Genomic DNA, 19,238 nt, shown 5'->3' with positions numbered 1-19,238 from the left:
AAGGATGATTGAAGACATAGAACATGTTTTGTACGGGGAATAAGCTAGGATTCTTTTTAGCCTGAAAAGGATAAGATAGAAGTCAGTGAAATCACAAGAGACATAGAGAAAGTGACGAGGAGATGCTGATTCACGGTCCTAACAAAAGATCAAGCTGGCATCACGTGAGCTTATGGATGTGGAACAAACAACTAGGAACAAACAACAGGACTGCAGAAGTGTTTCATTGCACAAAAAGCGCTTGAATTATGGAATATACTGCCTGTGGACAGGACAGCTGTCAGAAGCACACAATTTCAAAAAGTAACAGGGCAAACTGACAGATGAAAAATTGAGGGCTACTAAAAATAATGATAATACATCTGGCTTTAGAAATGAAACCACAAATTCAAGAAAAAAAGGGTGCAAAAAGTGGAAGTATGGCTTTACTATAATCTTGCTCAGACACAACTTCTGGTATGAGCCAGTACAGCCGGTCTAGGTTATTAAAATTGTAACAATGTGGTTGGTACTTTAAAAGTTACTAAGTATGATATAGAAGTTGTCATAACCTGGTCCTGCCAGGAACCAAACAGTAACATATGTTGCCTTGTCATGACTTTTGAAACAGAAATGCTATATTGTAAAAATTTACATTAGATAAGACTTCTTTAAGGAGAGGTAAGAAAAATAATCGTTTTGTGCGAGCTGGGTCGCTGGAACAAGGTCATGAATGGAGACCAGGCACGGGGAGTGTGGATTTGCGGGGGGGTTTGCAGCAGCACGGGGGGGCTGCGGCGGGCCCGGGGAGTGTTTGCAGCCCGGGTCAGGTCCCCGGCCCGCTCCAGCCTCCGGCACAGCCCCGCCGGGGCGCGGAGGGAGGCGCTGCCTCGGGCCCGCTGGCAGCGCCGCGGGAAGAGGCGGCGGAGGCGGCTCGGTCGCACAGGGCAGTCGCGGGCTCCGCGCCAGCCGCTGTGCCCGGCCGGCTGCTGCCCGTGTGCCCTCGAGTCGGGCATGCTTCACCCGCTTCCGCAGCGCTGCCGGCTCCCCTTCGTGCCCTTCGTGCCCTCCGGCCCCTACCTGCACGGCCGCGGCCCCGGCGCGGCGCGTCCCCGGCGGCGCGCGGTTGTCACGGCGACGGGGCCAGCAGTGATTGACGTCTCGGACAGGCAATCAGCGCCCTGCTCTGCAAACCCGCCCCCGCGGCGGCGGCGGCTGCAGGGATACGCCAGACCAGAACTATCCGTCCCAGCATGCCGTGCGCGGGAGACGCACGACCGGCGGGGCTCTGAGGCACGGGGCATGATGGGGTCTGTAGGCGGCAGGCGGCGGCAGTGCCCTCTGCAGCCGGGCCACCCGCGCACCCCAGCCCAGGCACCGCCTCGGTGTTATCTGCCGGGCAGTGCTGGGGCTGTCTCCAGCTGGGATCTAAGCGATTCGATGCTGTTTGTTAATATGAAGATGTGTATTTTGTATCTTTTATATTTAAGATGCATACAAATAATTTAGCTTGCCTTGCTGCAATGTAAAGCACAGGAGCCCCGGAGTATCTTTCTTTCTGTGCGGAGCACCCAATGCTGGTCCTTGGTGCCCCTCCGAGGTCCATCCGCCCCTTCTTACGGTAAGGAGGAGGGTTCCTTCTGTCTTCCGTTTCAATCTATACAGCCAGGAAGTTCCCTTTCTTAAAATGCCTGCTACTCTCCTTGTTTTGGTCTTGGCCTTGTTGTACCTTCTCCTTTTATACGAGTGTTCAGAGTGGTACTTGCAGCACGAATTAGGCAGCTGAAGACTGTACACAGTTATAGCCTGAGGTGTATCCTCTTGTCACGCAGCAATGCCAAAGGGATCATTTACGCAGTGCAGTGGGACTGGCACACACCCAAGGCAGGACTCCGTTTTCTTTGAAGTTCAGTTAATAACTTTAATAGCTTAATCGTGTATAAGTGGAATGACTTAAGCATATCCACTCTACCACTTGCTGCCCTACATAACTACAGTTCTGTGACCTGAAAAGGATTTTTGGGGCTGTTTTTTGTTTGTTTGGGGATTTTTTATGACGAGTGCGACACAGCTCTTTATATCATAAGCATTATTTCCCCTGGTGGAGAAGCCTAGGTCAATAAATCTGGAGCCGGCATTACCATCCTATAGGAAGTGTATTACAGTGTGGAGAGCCGCCCGTCACGTGCGGCAGGAGGGAGATGTACAGCGCAAGGTGTCAGAGGTCGCGTGTGCCGGTGTGCACGGCACGGCACAGCCCCGCATAGCCAAGCCTAGCCCGGCACGGCACAGCCGGCACAGCCCAGCCCAGGGGCCGGGGCGGGCTGGCGGAGGCCGCGGCTCCCCCGCCCAGCCAAGCGGAGCCGGGAGCGGCGGGCGGCTGCGGGCACCGGGCTGCGGGCACCGCGCTCCCACGGCCGCCCCCGCGGCAGCAGCAGCCCCCGGAGGCCGGGGAGCGGCAGGGCCGGCGCGGCAGGACCGGCGGCAGGTACGCTGGAGCCTTTAACAGCGGGGGAGAGGGGGCGGAGGGCGCGCCCTCGCCCCGCAGCCTTCGCCTTTGGGGTGCCACGGCAAAGGGGCGCCGAGCCCGGGGCGGGCAGCGGCTGCCGCGCTCCGGCCCGGCCGGGGCTGGCGACGCAGATGCGGCTGCGGGCAGCTCCCGCGCCAGCCCCTGTGCCATCCGCAAGGCTGCGGCAGCCCGTGGGTGTCGAGGGCCGCCTGCAGCGGCCGGGAAGGCGAGGGCGGCTGAGGGAAGGGTCCAGCCCCGCCCGGCCCGGCCCGGCCCGCAGCGACAGCCCCGGCTGTGACCGCCCGGCTGCCGAGACCCCCGCCCGGGTCGTGGGGGAGCACGGGGCTGCGCCTGCTGGAACGGCGCCTCATGCCCACCGAGAGGGCCAGAAGTGGGTTTGGGGTTTTTGGTTATTTTTTGGTTATGTTGTGTTTTGGGTTTTTTTTTTTTTTAAATCCAGCACATATATTGATAGGACTATTGCAGTGTTAGAGTAGGGCTTAATTTTAGAAATGCTGGATCAGCTGTAAGAAAGATGAGTGGAAATCACAGCATACTGTACTGTATCCTGCAGGACAATGGAAGTCTGATAAAACAGGAGCTGAACTTTTTAAAGCCTCTCTATGGGCCTGTTTTTACTGTTAAACTGCTGACTCAAAACTTTTCTTGCCTTCCCTGACAATTGGGGAAATTGAAGGTTTCAAATCACATCTGAAGCAGATTGTTGTTCTGCTGTGTGCAGCGGCTGCCAGAGGAAACTGGATGTGACTGGACATTTTTAAAAATCAATCTTGATGATGATTTTTTGTTTGTGCTATTTAAAAACTATTTTTCTGGAAATCAAAAATAAACTAATAAGGCATATCTTTATTGACAGCCTAGGCTGTCTTCTCTGTTCTTAATGTCACCAATCTTTTATCTGAAATAAATGTTCCTGGCTAACTCTTGAATATTTTATAAAGCCTTTATAAAATGTTTGGGAGTCAGTGAGTACTGTCTCAAAATGTGTTTATAAGGTTCTCATCTAATCTTTTCCCTTCATACTCAACTCAAATGTGAGCCTCTTTGGCTAATCACAGTTCAGTTACCTCTTGATCTTTTTGTTTGGTTCATCATCGCTGTTGGTTTGCATTGGGTCTTTTATGGCAAAAGAAAAACACATCATCCTGCCAAATGAGAAGTTAATGCTCTCAGGTAATTTATCTGAATTGCAATTTGTCATGCTCCATTTCCATTTCTAAGAGTGAACAATGCTAATAGTAACATATGAGAAAACAGCTGCCTCTCTTGAAAATTCCATTTCTTTCAGGGACTGGACATAGGCGTGGGGAAAAATACTATCTACAGCAGTAGATAATTCTTCCAGAAGAGTGAGTGCTCATGAGAGGCTTTTGGTGCTCTTCTTGAGTCAGGACGTCTTGCACATAATGCTGTTGTTAAGTGAGAGAGGAAGATGTTTTCAGGAAGTCACCCTGTAATTCCAAATGGACAGAAATTCCACTATTAAATAAATGTCCTGGCAGCCTAGCTGCAAATTTAAGAACTTGCCCAAATTTTTCTTGGAGTTCTGCAGAATATGTGCAGTAGTATGAGAAAGGTCTGAAATTCAGTGTAAAGTGCAAGTGCCTTTCACAGAAGATAATGTCTTTGGAGTCCAGGTTGTCAGTGCAGACTGATCTAGTGCTACTATATTGATGCTTGCATGTTTTTCAACTGACAAGGACTGCTTTTCTTTTCAGAAATGGAAAATCCTGAAGTGGCTGTGAGCAGCTGCAGTGCTCATGATGATGAAAACCTTTGCAGCTACAAACGACACTCATCAGTATCACAGGAGGGGCTTTTGGAAGACCAGCTTAGAAGGAAGTTAAAATTTTTCTTCATGAACCCATGTGAGAAATTTTGGGCCCGGGGCAGAAAGCCTTGGAAACTTGGGATTCAGTTACTCAAAATAGTGATGGTTACAGTTCAGGTGAGTACCTATGGAAGCAGGGACTCAGCATGTGGGCAGTCACATGAATGCAGGTGACATGCTATTCATGGTGCAGTGCAGAGGAAGGGAAAGGATAGATTGCAAAATTATCTTATTTGCATATATGTAGCTTAGATCTCAGGTGGCATAATTTTCTCCTAAAATGATGGACTGAAAAAAAATAGCTTTCCAGCAGTACAGATGAAAGGAACCGTGTTTAAGGGCTCAACCACATCTGTTACCACAATACTTGCTTCACTGTTGTGTTTGAGGGAAGGAAAAGTCACTTCTGTTTCAATATCACAGTGATAAGAACTGAAATTGGTGACTTTTTCATGATGTTCGCTTATATCTTGCATATGGCATACAAACTTTTGCACTGAAAAAAAACCTCAGAAATTCTTCCTCACTGTTCCTCTCACCCACCTTGCACCACAGATTTCATATAACACATTTATCTGCTGCCCAAAACACAATTGCTTGTCTCAAAGTTCTGTGGTTAAGGCAGAAGAAGGTTTTTCATAAAACCTTTCTAATGCCTCAGATGATGATCCTTCAGAGTTGCCCACATGTGATTTCCCTTTATGGTCGTGCCTGTGCTATGACAGTACATGTATAGAAAAGAATGTTTTCCATGGTTGCATGAATGATGGCAGAAACTGCAGAAATTAGTGTTCTCCTGCTGTGCATCTGGGAGCACGTTTGTGTCCCTTACTGCTCTGTGTTTAAATGTGCCGTCCTTCTCTGATTTCCATCTCTCCCATTTTGCGCCTGAAAGTAAAATTTGATGATGGAAGAATCCAAATAAGAAAGAAACTAATGCTGATTTAGTATTTTCAGAGAAAATCTGCCCGTAAGTAATTCAGTCTTAGCACTGTTGGTTTGCTGGTGTGTTCCTGTGTGCCGAGCACACTGAGCTTGCCTACAGAGCATTCCAGTATCTCTGTAACTGAGTTACCCTTATCCAAATCTGCATATCCAGTTTGCACCATGGCCATAAAACTAATCTGTAGACTACTGATTCAGACGTCTCTGATGAGTTTCTTCACAGTACACCTGACACGAGATTTGACACAATAGTCAAGAGAATTGTGAGCTCCCAGAAAGAATACATCATGTACTTCTAGAAACTTTTTCCAGTCTGGATAGTAGCTAACAGAGTTTTGTGCTCACTTTTCACGAATGGTTGCAATATATTTTTTTTACCAGCTTCAGGTATTATCCTGTTACAAGCAGAGCTTTGGTCAGTTATTCTCAAGCGCTTTTCACTGAAACTTGATTGGGAGATCTTTGTTTTCCTGAGTTGTCCTCAATTTGCCTTTTGTACACTGGAGCAAGGACTTCAAAGTGGGGTCTTGTTAAGTCTAGTCCTGCCTTTTTGACTGAGGAACAATGATATTCCCCAAGGGGAAGTCAGTTGACGCCAGGCTGAACTAACAAAGCATGTGTAACAGTATATAGGGAGCTTGAACTTGAGATGGTATCATTTTCTTTGTAAAAATTCAAGTCCTTGGCCAAGATGCTGTAAGCATGTTAAAGGCACATACTCGAAACCCACTGTTTCCCTAAAGTCAAACTTTCATTTGGCTAGCTGTGAAATGGAGCAGCCTGCCTGTAGTTGCCATGTCTACCAGTGAGACAAAACACTGGCTGTTCATAAGACAGGGTTCGTATATTAATCCAGAAGCCAATTTTGTCTTTGAAGAGGAAATATAAATGTCTTTTTCAGCTGGTGGTTTTTGGATTGAGCAATCAAATGGTGGTTGCCTTCAAAGAAGAGAACACTGTTGCATTCAAACATCTCTTCTTGAAAGGATATATGGACAGAATGGATGATACCTATGCTGTATACACACAAACAGATGTCTATGACCAGATATTCTTTGCAATAAACCAGGTAGGGATTGTTGCTGCAATATGTACAATATATATGATCTTTGCCTGGTACCTTTTCTTGAATTGAACTTCTGTGTCAATTGCTTAAGACTAAAGCATCAACTCATTTAGGTTTTCTGTCATTGCTGGAGCATTGTACTGTGGTGACATCATTAAAGCTAATCAGTGTACTAGTAAAAGTACTGTAAAAGTGTACACTAAAAGTACTCCTTGGATCTGAGCCAAAATTCTTTGCGAGTAACAAATTAGGCTTTCTAGTAAGGATTGTAAAGAGAAAAACATAATAAGCAATAAGGTATTTAGATCCAAATCCTGTACTAAGTGTTTTTGTCAAATATCTTAAAATATTTAACGACTCAGCTGTTGTGTGGTTTAGGTTTCACAGTTCTTTAGGTGACCTTTGAAATAAAAGAGATGGGTTATAACAGATCCAAACTCATCTGGGCTTGGTTTGTTTTGTTTTGGTTTTGTTTTTTTTTTCTCAGAGACAAACAGCTTTATTGCCATTTAAGTTGGTTTGTTTGTTCTGAACTTTAGTACCTCCAGTTGCCCAACATCTCTGTTGGAAATCATGCATATGAGAAGAGGGGAGAAGAAGAGACACCTCTGGCTGTCTGTCAGCAGTTCTACAAGCGAGGAATCATCTGTCCTGGAAACGACACCTTTGATATAGACCCAGAGATTGTGACTGGTGATGAGCCTAATCTATTTTATTGGTTCTTTGGGAGGAGGGACCCTATATTTTTGATAAATTCTTTAAAATACTTGACAGTACTGTATAGTCTTATCACATAATTTGTATTGAATTTACTACCAGCCAAAACTGGTAAGAAAAGTACTGTGTAACGAACCTCTAGCCCTCACCTTCAATGTCTAATGCCACAAAGAAGTGATGAGCCTTTAGGACTGATGACCATCTAATACAAGTATTTGGGGCTAATTTTCAGGAGCGTTCCCTGTGAATTCATGATGAATAACTTGGCTGGTGTTCAAGGAAGCCAGTGTATTTGTCAGTTGGCTTCTCAGATGACTCCTCACTCAAGCGTGCTATCTTGTCTGGTATAGCCAACAGCTCATAACAGCCTCGGGAGTGGGACAGGCAGATTACAGTTAAACAACTTGATAATCCATGAGATATTGTTGTGAGTCCTTATCCATTCCAGACTGCTTGTACATTGAGCCAACTACTTCGTTAGACAACACAACAATGGGAAAGCACAATTTGAATTTCACTCTGGATTTCCCCAGGTGAGGAGGAATGAGCCCCTCCTGTGTTGGGGTACTGGTGCCTTTTCCCTGTGAAAGGCTAATCTGAAGCTCTGTTGCAGACTGGTGGCAGTGCAGCTCAGGTTCAATCTGAAGGCAATCAACCTCCAGACTGTTCGTCACCACGAGCTCCCCGACTGCTACGATTTCACTCTCAGGGTATGTGGAAGCCTGCCCTGTGTCCTTCTGTTCAAAACCAGAAACTAACTTGCTGGTTTACTCCACACAGTCAGCACAGATATTTTCTGAAGAGTGTTGAGTACTGCTGGGTCAGTGGTGCCAGATTACTCTGTTAGAGCTTAGTGTACTCTGTAAATAGCCAGCCGTTGTCACTGTGGAAGGTTAAGCTTTTAGTGCTCCTGATGTGGTCCTGAAGTACTTGCTTGGCTTACAGCCACTTGTGCTCTAATCCACCTGAAGTATAATGAAAGTGTAAATCTCTTCTCTTTGGAGAGATGCTTCTGGGAAAGGTTGTTTTCAGATCATAGAGGAATGAGAATGTAGTTTAAAATAATTTCACCTAGTAACTAGTTGATCAAGCAATTTGTGGCAAGTACATGAAATACACCAGATTTGTCTTTCATTTTGATAGCATTTATTTGAAGATACTGGAATTACTTTATGCTTAAAAAAGTTTTGTAACTTCTTCCCTAGGAGAATTATTCTGCATTGTTATGCAGGCTTAGCAACACAGTGGGCTACATATGTAATTGTTTAACTTTATAAAGACATGCATGTTTTTTCATTTTTTTTTTTAAATACAGATTGTGTTTGATAATAAAGCACACAGTGGAAGAATTAAAATAAGTCTAGACAATGACATAGCGATCAGGGAATGTAAGGACTGGCATGTTTCTGGATCAAGTAAGTGACATAAATGTGTTCAAATTTTCATGCCAAAATTTTGGCCAGTAGCACAATGTATTTTAACCTTTTTCTTTATTAAAAGGTGAGGCACCATTGACATACCATCTCTAGTACATGCACTCTAACTCTGATTTTCTAAGAAATTGTTGTTCTTCAACCTCTGATCTGAAATCCTTGGAATCCAGCCACACCATTACTTTCTGTAGCAGTTCTCAAGGCTTGCACCATTGATAATGTCAAACCCAAATTTTTCCATGCCTCACTGTAAATCCTTCTATCTTTCGCTATTGAACTTAAGCTGCTCATTTCTTAACGCAGGGTTGGAACTGTTCTAGCGCCAGGCAATAGGACACACGATAGTGGTGGAAAGTTGAAACTGATTTACTCTTATTTCAGGACTTAGCACCAGGAAAGATAAGGAAGCATTGTTGCTAAGGCTTGCTGGAGTGGAATGGTTAGAAACACTTCTTATTGTTGCTTAAATGCCATTTGCCCTGTATTTGGCTATGACTGGGGTGCACATTGTGGTAAATTTCTTATATAGTGACTCACAAGAGTGAGCCAACTTTGTTGGCAGCTATTTGGCCTGGTCAAAACATCATCTTTTTTCATTAGCAAAAATAATCTCTTTGATAGTCAGAAAGTTTCCAGGGCTTTAGATTCTGCTGTGCAATAGGATGACCTAGGTCCTTTTTTCTACTTTGGCACTTTCCCCGTTGCTATGCCTGTGTTAGGGAATGAAGAGCGGATAGTGAAAAAGGAGAATTGGTACTTTTTGTAAAGATCCAGGCTGAAACTGATTGGGGGGGTCGAACGAAGCGCATCCCAGGGCTCGGCACGCGGCGCTCTGGGCTCGCCGGCTGCCGTGCCAGCAGTGCCCAGCAGGCGGCGCTGCCGGGGCCGCCGCCGATCCCGCCGCACGGTCCGCGCCGGGGCCGCAGCGCCTCGGGCACTCGGAAACCGCCTCCCGGGATGCCCTCCGCTGTGTTCTGGAATCCAGGGAAGGGTGCGAAGGTACTGGCTGCAGCTGCGCGATAACAGCTTGCTGCTGTTCTGCACTACATGGCAAAATCAACTTAAACGGCAGCAGTGTAACAAGGAAGCACTGGGCGGGCTTTTGCTGAGTAGTGCAGTTCGTGAAGTCAGCTTGAACTTCAGCAGCCTATTTTGTAGAATTGGTGCATGTTCTTGCAAGTTTAGCACTTATTTGTATGATTTTCCCTTTTTTTCTCAAACCACCATTCTTTTAGCATTAAAAATCTAATCCTTATACTGTCTCACCTAGTTTCAGCTGTATGCTAAGTATAGAAACAAACAAAAAGATTCGGTGTAATGTTTAATGTTGGATGATCAAGAATGTGAATTTTAGTAACATAAGAGATGGAGAACTCATGTCTAATTCAATGTTGATCTTGGCTAGCTGAGCAGTAGTACAAGTTATCTGCACTGCCATAGGATGGAAAAATTGATTGTCAAACACTGCTCTGAGAGAGAAGATACATATTATAAAGTTCCTAGGATTGTTTAAAATTTTTTTGAGAAGTTCTATCACTCCAAAGGCCATTTCAGTCCCTGTAAAATTATTAACTCTCACCTCTGGTTCTGCAGGGTTGTAAGAAGCACCCACACTCTGGTATATTTTTGATGTGGTATCAACCCTCTGAAATTTACAGAAGTGGTATCTGTAGTGCAGATGCACTTGTGTCTCTTATGAAAATATGTCAAATAAACTTTTGGGGGAAAAAATGCTAAGATTTTTCTTAATTCTGTTGTATAAATATAGTTAACATCTTGATTTTTACTTCAATACTCAAGATAGTCAGCAAGATTAAATGCACTATAAACATGTGTATTTTTGTTCTTGCAGTACAGAAGAACACTCATTACATGATGATCTTCGATGCTTTTGTCATATTGACTTGTCTGGCTTCATTGATCCTTTGCACTCGATCAGTGATTAAAGGAATTTGGCTCCAAAGGGTGGGTATAACTCCTTCTTTGGAAAACCTTGTCTTGTGTAAGCCTGATTAACTGTTTTCTTTCCTCCTTTCCCTTAGGAATTTGTAAGCTTTTTCCTATATTATTATAAGAAAGAAGTATCTTTCAGTGATCAAATGGAATTTGTCAATGGATGGTACATCCTGATTATGGTTAGCGATGTCTTAACTATTGTTGGATCAACTCTAAAGATGGAGATACAAGCTAAGGTAAGCCTTTCACATGTCAGATGGAAGCAAAACTGTTTCTGTCTCACCTAGGTTTAAATCTCTCAGAGGACTTTAGGCTGGCTGCAGTTGCTTCTGAGGGGCATGAAATTTTAAAAACTCTGTCTTCTCCTCCAGAATTGCAACTCATGCATGCTGTTTCTAGTAGCAATATTTAAGACATCCAAATACCACTCTATATTGTAGTTCCAAATTATCTTTGCTCCCTCTGACTCTGAGAAATAAAATGAACTTAATCTCTGAAAGTTTGACTGTTGACTTCTTCCCTTCCTCATTTGTATTTGCTCATTTGATGGTTTTTTTCAAATTTAGCATCAAACTTTTGGAACTCTGTTTACAAGTGTTTAACTAGCACAGAGTCTCTCTCCTTAAAAGTCTCTTTGCTGCTTTCCCAGCTCCTGTTTTCCAGCATGTACATAACAGTCAGCCACAGCAGGTTCTGGGCTTTCACTTTCTACAATAAAATTGATATGGACAAAACTCAAAACTTGTAAAACATTGTTTTACAGAACTAGGGAAGAAAAATTATTATAATTTGCTAGCCTGAAGCACTCTGATATTCAGATAATATTGTTCTTCACAAAATCTGTAGCAGACTTTGAAGTGTGACATTGCAACACAGGGGACTTTGGACAGTAGTGATGAAAGGATGGGTCTGAAATCCATCTGCTGACAGCTTGACTATCACAAACACCCTGTACAAATTGTCTTACCGTAGGAGCTATAAACTCACTGAGAGTAGAAAGAAGTTGTGAGGAAGTTGGCTAAGATAAGTGATAGCTCCATCCTGCTTTGGGTGAAGCAAAGAAGAGAACAAGATTGGAATAAGATCTTGCATTTGGGGTTCCTGTATCTTATAAATATATCTATTTATATATATTTCTTTTCTAAAAGAGTATTTTACTAAAGCTCCTCTCTACAGGCACATTCACTTCATTTTGCAAGCCTTGTGGACCATAATAACAAGATCTTGTTCCATGTTACTGTATGAAAGTTGTTGAATAACAAATTCACATTACAGTAGCCTAAACTTGTTTCTTGTCAAGCTCTAAATGAATAATGCTGACAGAAAAGATTAGCCAATATCCACTGCCAATACCTATTATTTATATTTCATTCTTACGAGAATAAAACCAGAAAATAATGAAAACTTCTTATTCAAAGTAAGCTGTCACTATCCATTTCAGAGTGGAGCTGCAGTTCAGGAACAGAATATATGCTAACTTGGATGAAAACAGGCCAGTATGTATAGGTGGAAAAAACAGCAGAGTGCCAATAAAGATAAGTTCTGGTTAGAATTAATTAGAAGCTAATTAGTCTTCTCCTTGATAGCTTTCTATGCCTTATAGTTACCAAGTACCTAACAAGATCCTCCTGAATACGTATCTGAGCAATGCTGACAAGCCATGCTAATTTTTACAAACAGCTGTTCCTACATACTGGAAGAACCTTCTCTGCTCTGTGTCATGTCTACACTTTCCATTGGGATGCAGTGCAGAGATTCCTAAGATGCTCTGAGGAATCTGTCAATGCAGATTCCAGAAGCAGTTGATGCAAGTCTGGAAGCAGCATAAAAATGTTTGCAGTGTCACTGCAGATCTCAGTGAGCTGGGTACAGAGGGCGTGTCTCTTCTTCTGCAGTGCACCTGCACTCTTGGCCTTGCAAATAAAGCTTATCTTGTTAGAATCTGTTTTACAAACAGCCATGTGCTAAGGCATGTGAAATGAGTTGCACTTGAAAGTGTCCCTGCTCCTTGGTGGGACCTCTCTCTAATGTATATTGCCTCAAACAAATTTCTAATTGGGAGAGTTTGCCAAAGGAAAAATGTTTCTTAACCAATCTTTGTCATAATGGGAGGCACAATTTAAAACCTGGTTGTTACAATAATTAATTTTTTTCCTTTCTTATTTTTTTGTTTCTTCTCTTGCTTTTCTTCAGAGTCTGACAAGTTATGATGTCTGCAGCATACTCTTAGGAATATCCACTATGCTTGTTTGGCTTGGAGTCATTCGCTACCTAGGTTTCTTTCAGAAGTATAATGTAAGGATCTCCTGAGATCTTCATAATGTTGGTATTTATTCTGTTTGTTGCTGTAAGAGGACTGGAAGAAGTATCTGGTTGAATTCTAACTGTTTGCATTGCTTTGTGCAGCTTCTCATCCTAACACTGCGAGCAGCATTACCCAATGTAATGAGGTTCTGCTGCTGTGCTGCTATGATCTACCTGGGCTATTGTTTCTGTGGATGGATTGTACTGGGACCATACCATGTGAAGGTGATGTACTGACCGTGAAAAAAGGCAACTTGAATAAAAGAATGAGAGATTACTACTGTTGTTTTCTAGTTCTCCATGTCAAGGCTTCCCTTAATGTAAAAATAGTGCATCTTCAACATGATGCTGCTCTGTTTGAGGAGTCTGACTTCCGTGACTCAACCAGACTTTCCTCAAGTTATGAAAGCTCCAAGTCAGAAGTGGAAGCTGCTGTGACTCCCAATCACATGCTGATATTTTAAGAAATAATTTCCATTTTGCAGAACACTGGTATCAGACTAAAATCTTGGAGACATTATGCTTATCCCTCTTAAAAGAGAAATTTGCTTATCTGAATTGAATGCGCAGGTGTATAGGAGGTGACAAACTTTGCTTGTTCCTCGGATATTTTACTATTTGCACCTTGTCATCTCCTAGGTGTAGGAAGAGATCTGAGGTAGCCAGTCATCAGCTGTGTGTTTTTCATGTTGTGTACAGTCTTTGAGTCCAAATAAAGCAGTGACACATCCTTGTCTTCTTCCCTCCTCTCTAGTTTCGCACTCTGAACATGGTTTCTGAATGCCTTTTTTCATTGATCAATGGAGATGACATGTTTGCCACCTTTGCAGAAATGCAGCAGAAAAGTTACTTGGTTTGGTTATTCAGTAGGATTTACCTCTACTCCTTCATCAGCCTGTTCATCTATATGGTGCTGAGTCTCTTCATTGCGCTCATTACAGATACGTATGAAACAGTCAAGGTAAGCACAGACTGTTCATTTGGAAAAACAGTGCAAGGTTGGTGCTATCAAAACTCAAATCTCCCTCAATATTTTAACTCGCAGTGCATGCCAATCTAAAGAATAAACATAATGACTACTTTTGAGAGTGCGAAGTGATGACAGGACAGTTTTTAATCCCTCTCTACTTTGTTTTTCTCAAAGTCTCTCTGTTTCTCTTCTCCAATGGAAGCTAAATATCTACTAAAAAGCAGTATTTTCACATTAGGTTCTGTGAATCTTCTAATTTCAGACTTGAGCAGTGTCTGAAAAGCAGTCTGGGGAGTTTGGGTTATTGTGGGTTTTAGCCTTGTTAAAGGTTTAACTAAGTATCAATTTTTAGCACTACCAGCAAGATGGCTTTCCAGAGACAGAACTTCAGAGATTTGTATCACAGTGCAAAGACTCACCAAACTCTGGGAAGTACAGGTTAGAGGAGGAAAGTTCTGCATCTCTCTTCTGTTGTTGTAACGGTATGTAACTATATTAAAATTATCTATTAAGGTATATGCAAAAGCAACACACTACAAAATGTCCCTGGTACAATGTTCATGAAAAGTACTTAAATTTTGGGGGAAGCTGTTGGGGGGAAAACCCACGCAAAAGTTCCAAACTATTTCTAATGAACAGAGCACTTCAGCAAAATATCTGCAGCCAACAAATTTCTTGGAAGATGTGAGGGAATTTCCAAATTAAGAATCACTTAACATGTGAAGAATCATACAGGAAGTTAGATATATACACAGTAACTTGGGAACCCCATATGTGTAATGCATAAGCATTAACATTTCCTGTACTCACTGAAACAGGCAGGACTTAGAGAACTCAGTGTTCTCTTACCCACTTTTTAATGACACCTCGTGCAGGTAACAGGCCTGAAACTTGTAGAGAAAATCAGCTTGTCAAGGTTTTAAGACAGCATGCAGTTTAAGATACTATCACAGCACTTGGAAAACATTGCCTAACTTCCATTATGGAGAGAAAATGCTTCAGTTATTTGAAGTTGTGTTTCTTCAGGAATATTGATTGCAGGATACATGGTTTATATTTAACCTGGCTGGCAGCAACTCTTGAGTCTTCCTTGCTGAAGAGCCTTTTGGTGGGGGAGCTGTAAAATATTTGCTGCTTGATTAAAAAGATCAAAGGTGTTTGCAACTCCTTGGTACTGGGCTTTTCTGGTGGGCTGTATTGTTATATGCCTGACAGAATATATTTATGAGAGGGAGGAGATGGGGACATCTTTTGGAGCAGGGAGATGACAGAGCCTGCTGTGAGCCATCCCCTATTCTGACCGAGTGTGTTACTGGAGATAAAAGTGTGGGATGAAGCAGAGCAGGGCATCTTGCTCTTGGGTAAAGGGTGTGGACATGTTAATATTTCCTTTTCTGCACACACCTCTCAGTTTAACCAGACAAGAAAGCCAGCATAAGGAGAGAGGGTGGGGATGTAATAATTTTGCTACTGAATGTGCATTGGTGATCAGGCATCCAGGAGACCAGTCTCATGTTCAAAATGTTTTCTGCTGGTTCATAGCAGTTTCTTATCAATGAATGTCAAATTAGTAATACTTCAGTTGCATTTTTAAGGCTCCTTGTACAGTGAAACTATTGTTTTGATGCATGTACCTGACAACTTCCCCCTCCTCTCTTATACAGGTTGTAGTGAACATATTTAATGGATTGTGGGGGCCTATCATGGAGGTTTTAAAGCAGCACACCCTTCAAGAACTGGACAATGGAGCTGGTGGAAAACCTTATCTCTGAAGACTTAGTTTGCTTTTCTCAAAAAGCAGTGTAAGCCTGTGGCAGAAGTTTATGCTAAACTTACAGACTTTTTGATTAGACACTCACTGATAGTTCAGGGGGCTTGGGGATGGTTTTTATTAGTTTTATTCTATTTGTTTCCTCAGTTAAATTGTGTTAGAATGCCAGGAGCATAAAAACCTGTCTGTGTTCAGAGACTTGGCTAAATTATAAGAGTAGAATATAAATGTAGTAACTTTGAACTATAAGTAAAACTAGTGCTGGACAATTTCAGCTTTGAACACCAACCTAGCCCTCAGTACTGCAGGCATTATCTGTCTATGGCTGACCTGTTATTGAATGAAAGCTCACTAGAGCCCTCACCATTTTTTGTTTATTTGCACTCACAGTAAAAATAAATACTATGAAATTTGGTGTAATTTGTTTCTGGAGTCATTACAGTAAGTTGATACACAAGCCATTCAAATATAGCTGAAAGCATAAAATTAATATTTCTTTCAACATAAGTACCACTGGAAGTAAGTGGTGGTCTGTTCTCAGAGAGGCTGGGATATGCCAGGCTGAACTGAAGTTTGAGGGATGAGTTGAGTGGAGAAATGTTCTCACATATCGAGCACTGGGCAGGATCAGTTACAGTCTTTAGCTTAACAGTGTTTGTATATTATGTTTTTAAAGGAAAAATCAGACAAAAGCACTTTCAAAATACCTATTTTTTTTAAATTTGAAATCTTTCTCTGGCATACAAGTCTGTAAACCTGAAGTCTAAACTAAGTTAAATACATAGGAGATATGTCTCTGGGAGTCATATCTCTCCACACGTTAGAAACTGGATGCTTCCTACCAACCTAATGACCTGCTGCTGTCAGTAGCTGTCTGAAACGTTAGCTCTTATAAAATTCAGTTTTGACAACTTAGTTTATACTCTTTGTTGATTGTGATACCATTTAATGGATGCCTTATTTTCTGCAGTCTATTCACTCTGGGAGCAGAATAGAAAACCGAAGGGAAGCATATTTTAGGGAACTTGCATTTGTGAGCAAGCTGTAGCTGTGTGTGACAATGTATAATGCTGCAGAGGACACTAAACATGTTCTGTCTGAATGCTTACACATTGTAATGTGCTACAATAAACACTTCCAGCTGCAGTAAGTATTGGGTGTGTCAGTATTCATCTTTACAGTAAATATGTTGCCAGCTTAATATAGGAGCTTTGTTTTTTAATAGCACTATGCAATTTCTGGCATGAAACAGAGTCTGGAGTGGGTGAACTTGGATTTCCTGTAGTCATGATAGTTCCTGTGGACCCTGGTGAGGACCTGTTTCCAGCTGATGTTTAACAGCATTTCAGAACTTGCCATAGAAACAAATATTCAGGTATTTAACCTTACACTAAAAAAACACTCCTCAATTTCAGCAAAGGCAAACCAAATGCAAGGCATAGGCAGAACAGATTATTCACAGTATCTGAAAGTTTTGTGTACTGTGGTCCTTGTCTTTCAACTCTCCACCTAACATTGAAGACTTTTAAAGCTTTTCAAGAAGATGCAAGGCAGTCTTGCCTCAAAAAGCAAATATTAAGTGACTATGTTTTCTCTTGACACAATTAACTCCTTATGGATCTTTGACAACACACAAAATATAATGTGCACATCACTATTGTATAAAGTAAGTTATGCAAGGAATTCTGACAAGGGTGGCAAGCACTTTAAGATCAATGGCATGCAGAAGGCTGATTTACATACAGCTTTTTCATACAGAGTTAAGAGAAAGCTAAGATTAATAATTCACTTAAAATACAGGTACATTTTGTAAACAGCTATGGAATACTTTGTTTGCCAGTATAATTATAAGGCAAGAACTGGTCTGATTTCATTTAGAAACAAGGCAGAACACATGCTTCATCACTGTTAACTTATTAAATTGGCAGCAAGTTTCAACAACATTTGACAGAGCTCTAAAGTATAAAATTCTTACAGAGTTTTGCGACAGCAGAGAAAAAGCATGTTAATAGAAGCCTGCAGCATGAGCACAAGGTATGGAAAGCCATGAGCGCTGCAAAGCAGGGAAAGACAGTGTATATATATTCTTTATTCCTAATACAAGTGGAGAAGTCTTCCACTGAAGACTGGTTTCTATTGCCTGAACTGCAGCATGTTTTGCAGTGAAATCCCTGGTAGAGTCTTTAAGTGATGAGCTGTGCTTGTGCTACAGCTAAAATGTCAATCAACTGAGATGCAGAAATTAATTGCAAAACCACGGCCTGTGTTACTTCTGCTGGATTCCACAACTTTTAATTCAGCATTGCTGGCAGTTGTGTGGGTCTGGGGAGGAAAAAGCTGATGAATTACAAGTTGCCTTCAGCCAGTAATGGGCAGGGGCAGACTGTGAAGCCAGAGGGAAGTGCTATCTAAAAGGAGGAGAAGGATGTTTAAAGCAAAGGATAGGATGGGGTGAGGGGAAAAGAAGGGACAACTGCTTATAAATTTAGCAGGGCAGCAATTGTGTATTTCTGGCTGCAGGTGCAGGCTGTTACACTGGGAAAGAAGAACAGTACCCTGAAAGGTTACTGGCTTACAACTGCTCAAAATATCCAGTTCTGACTGGGAAAATAAATGCTGCTTGTATTATATATCTGATACTTACTTACATTATGGATTTTTAAGAAACAAGCAGACACTCAAACATGCATTGTTCACCTTGGTGCTACTGCTGGCAGTCTAAGTGCTTGCTTGTCCAGATTTCTGACCTGCTTGATCCTTGGTGTTTAAGATCTTCATCTGCCTGAGTATTGTGCTCACCTGAGAAGAAGTGAGTCAATGCTGTGTTTTCTAGCCTGCTGACTGCATTTGAGATGAAGTACAGCTCTGCCACATCTGTGGCTGATGCTGTTGTGTGTGTGGTGAGGTTTTTTTATCTTATCAACATATGATGTGCTGGTTATGGCCTTGCAGAGCCAAGATGTGTGACAATGATCTTATTCTAAAAAACCCCTTGTGACTTCAGAGTATCAGTGATCTCAGCATTAGCAATGCTGGTAGCACATGTAAAGCTGCATCCTGGAGACATCGGTATCTTTATGCTGATACAATCAAGTAGGCACAGATAGAACTGTAAAATGCAGGTGGGGAGAGCAAGGAAGCAGATAAAGCATCTTGTAAACTCATGCTTAAATACTGCATCCTAAGGAAAACAGGGCTTTCAGCCCTGATCAAGAAGCTGTGGAGGGGTAAGAGATTTCGTTTGCTCTGATTCTCACTGGGCTCTCGAAAGTCACCTGAAAATACCAATAGTCAGTATTTCCTCATGAAAATTTTGCAGGGTGCTAAACTGGGTAACAGCTGTTTTCATACCAAGGCTAATTTCAGTGCCAGTGTTTTGCATATACAGTTAGGGAGAACTTCTTGATTTCAGCAGTCTGGATGTCTAAACCTAATGAAGTTACACAGAGAGGAAGAGAGGTGGGGGCCTTATTGTTTCTAAATTTCTATGTTGGATTGAAGCACATTCTCAAGGGAAGATAAACGGTGTGCATGCAAAAGAGTAAGAAATCAAATTCGGATATGCTCATACCTACCCAGTATTAAAATGTGTAAAGGCATAATTTATCTGGCAGATAGGGAGGGACAGGAATGGAAACAAGAAGCTGGGTGACATACAGACCCTGCTGTAAAAAACCAAACCTGTAGCTGCATCTGTCAGGAGCATTTTCCTGCCTCAGGCAGTAGCTAATAGCAG

The 19,238-nt window shown here is 42.4% G+C and overlaps 1 protein-coding gene across 2 annotated transcripts; it reads left to right on the top strand.

Annotated features, from left to right (window-relative positions):
• Positions 1 to 1,326: 1,326 nt before the first annotated feature.
• LOC104695309 (mucolipin-3) lies at positions 1,327 to 16,652 on the top strand. 2 transcript variants are annotated; one of them, XM_039556319.1, is made up of 14 exons: positions 1,327 to 1,600; positions 4,228 to 4,457; positions 6,187 to 6,354; positions 6,891 to 7,044; positions 7,517 to 7,601; positions 7,682 to 7,778; positions 8,384 to 8,483; positions 10,354 to 10,466; positions 10,544 to 10,693; positions 12,651 to 12,752; positions 12,864 to 12,986; positions 13,516 to 13,722; positions 14,084 to 14,213; positions 15,396 to 16,652. In XM_039556319.1, exons 2-14 carry the CDS (start codon positions 4,230 to 4,232, stop codon positions 15,413 to 15,415), a joined length of 1,677 nt encoding a protein of 558 aa, XP_039412253.1. In that variant the 5' UTR covers positions 1,327 to 1,600; positions 4,228 to 4,229; the 3' UTR covers positions 15,416 to 16,652. The 2 variants fall into 2 exon arrangements, with proteins under 2 accessions (XP_039412253.1, XP_039412254.1); XM_039556320.1 differs by lacking the exon at positions 1,327 to 1,600 and adding an exon at positions 2,382 to 2,467.
• The last annotated feature ends 2,586 nt before the right edge of the window (positions 16,653 to 19,238 follow it).

This window comes from Corvus cornix, chromosome 8, assembly GCF_000738735.6.
Source record: "Corvus cornix cornix isolate S_Up_H32 chromosome 8, ASM73873v5, whole genome shotgun sequence".
In the NCBI taxonomy this organism is placed as follows: domain Eukaryota; kingdom Metazoa; phylum Chordata; class Aves; order Passeriformes; family Corvidae; genus Corvus; species Corvus cornix.
The sequence above is the reverse complement of the archived record's forward strand: the minus strand, read 5'-3'. Positions and strand labels throughout refer to the sequence as shown.

What these genes read in the sequence shown, in the direction of transcription:
- LOC104695309 (XM_039556319.1), top strand. Translation starts at nt 4,230, where the DNA reads ATGGAAAATCCTGAAGTGGCTGTGAGCAGCTGCAGTGCTCATGATGAT. An exon ending in TTCACTCTGGATTTCCCCAG is followed by an intron (nt 7,602 to 7,681) that starts GTGAGGAGGAAT and finishes GCTCTGTTGCAG; the next exon opens with ACTGGTGGCAGTGCAGCTCA. An exon ending in TCTCTTCTGTTGTTGTAACG is followed by an intron (nt 14,214 to 15,395) that starts GTATGTAACTAT and finishes TCTCTTATACAG; the next exon opens with GTTGTAGTGAACATATTTAA.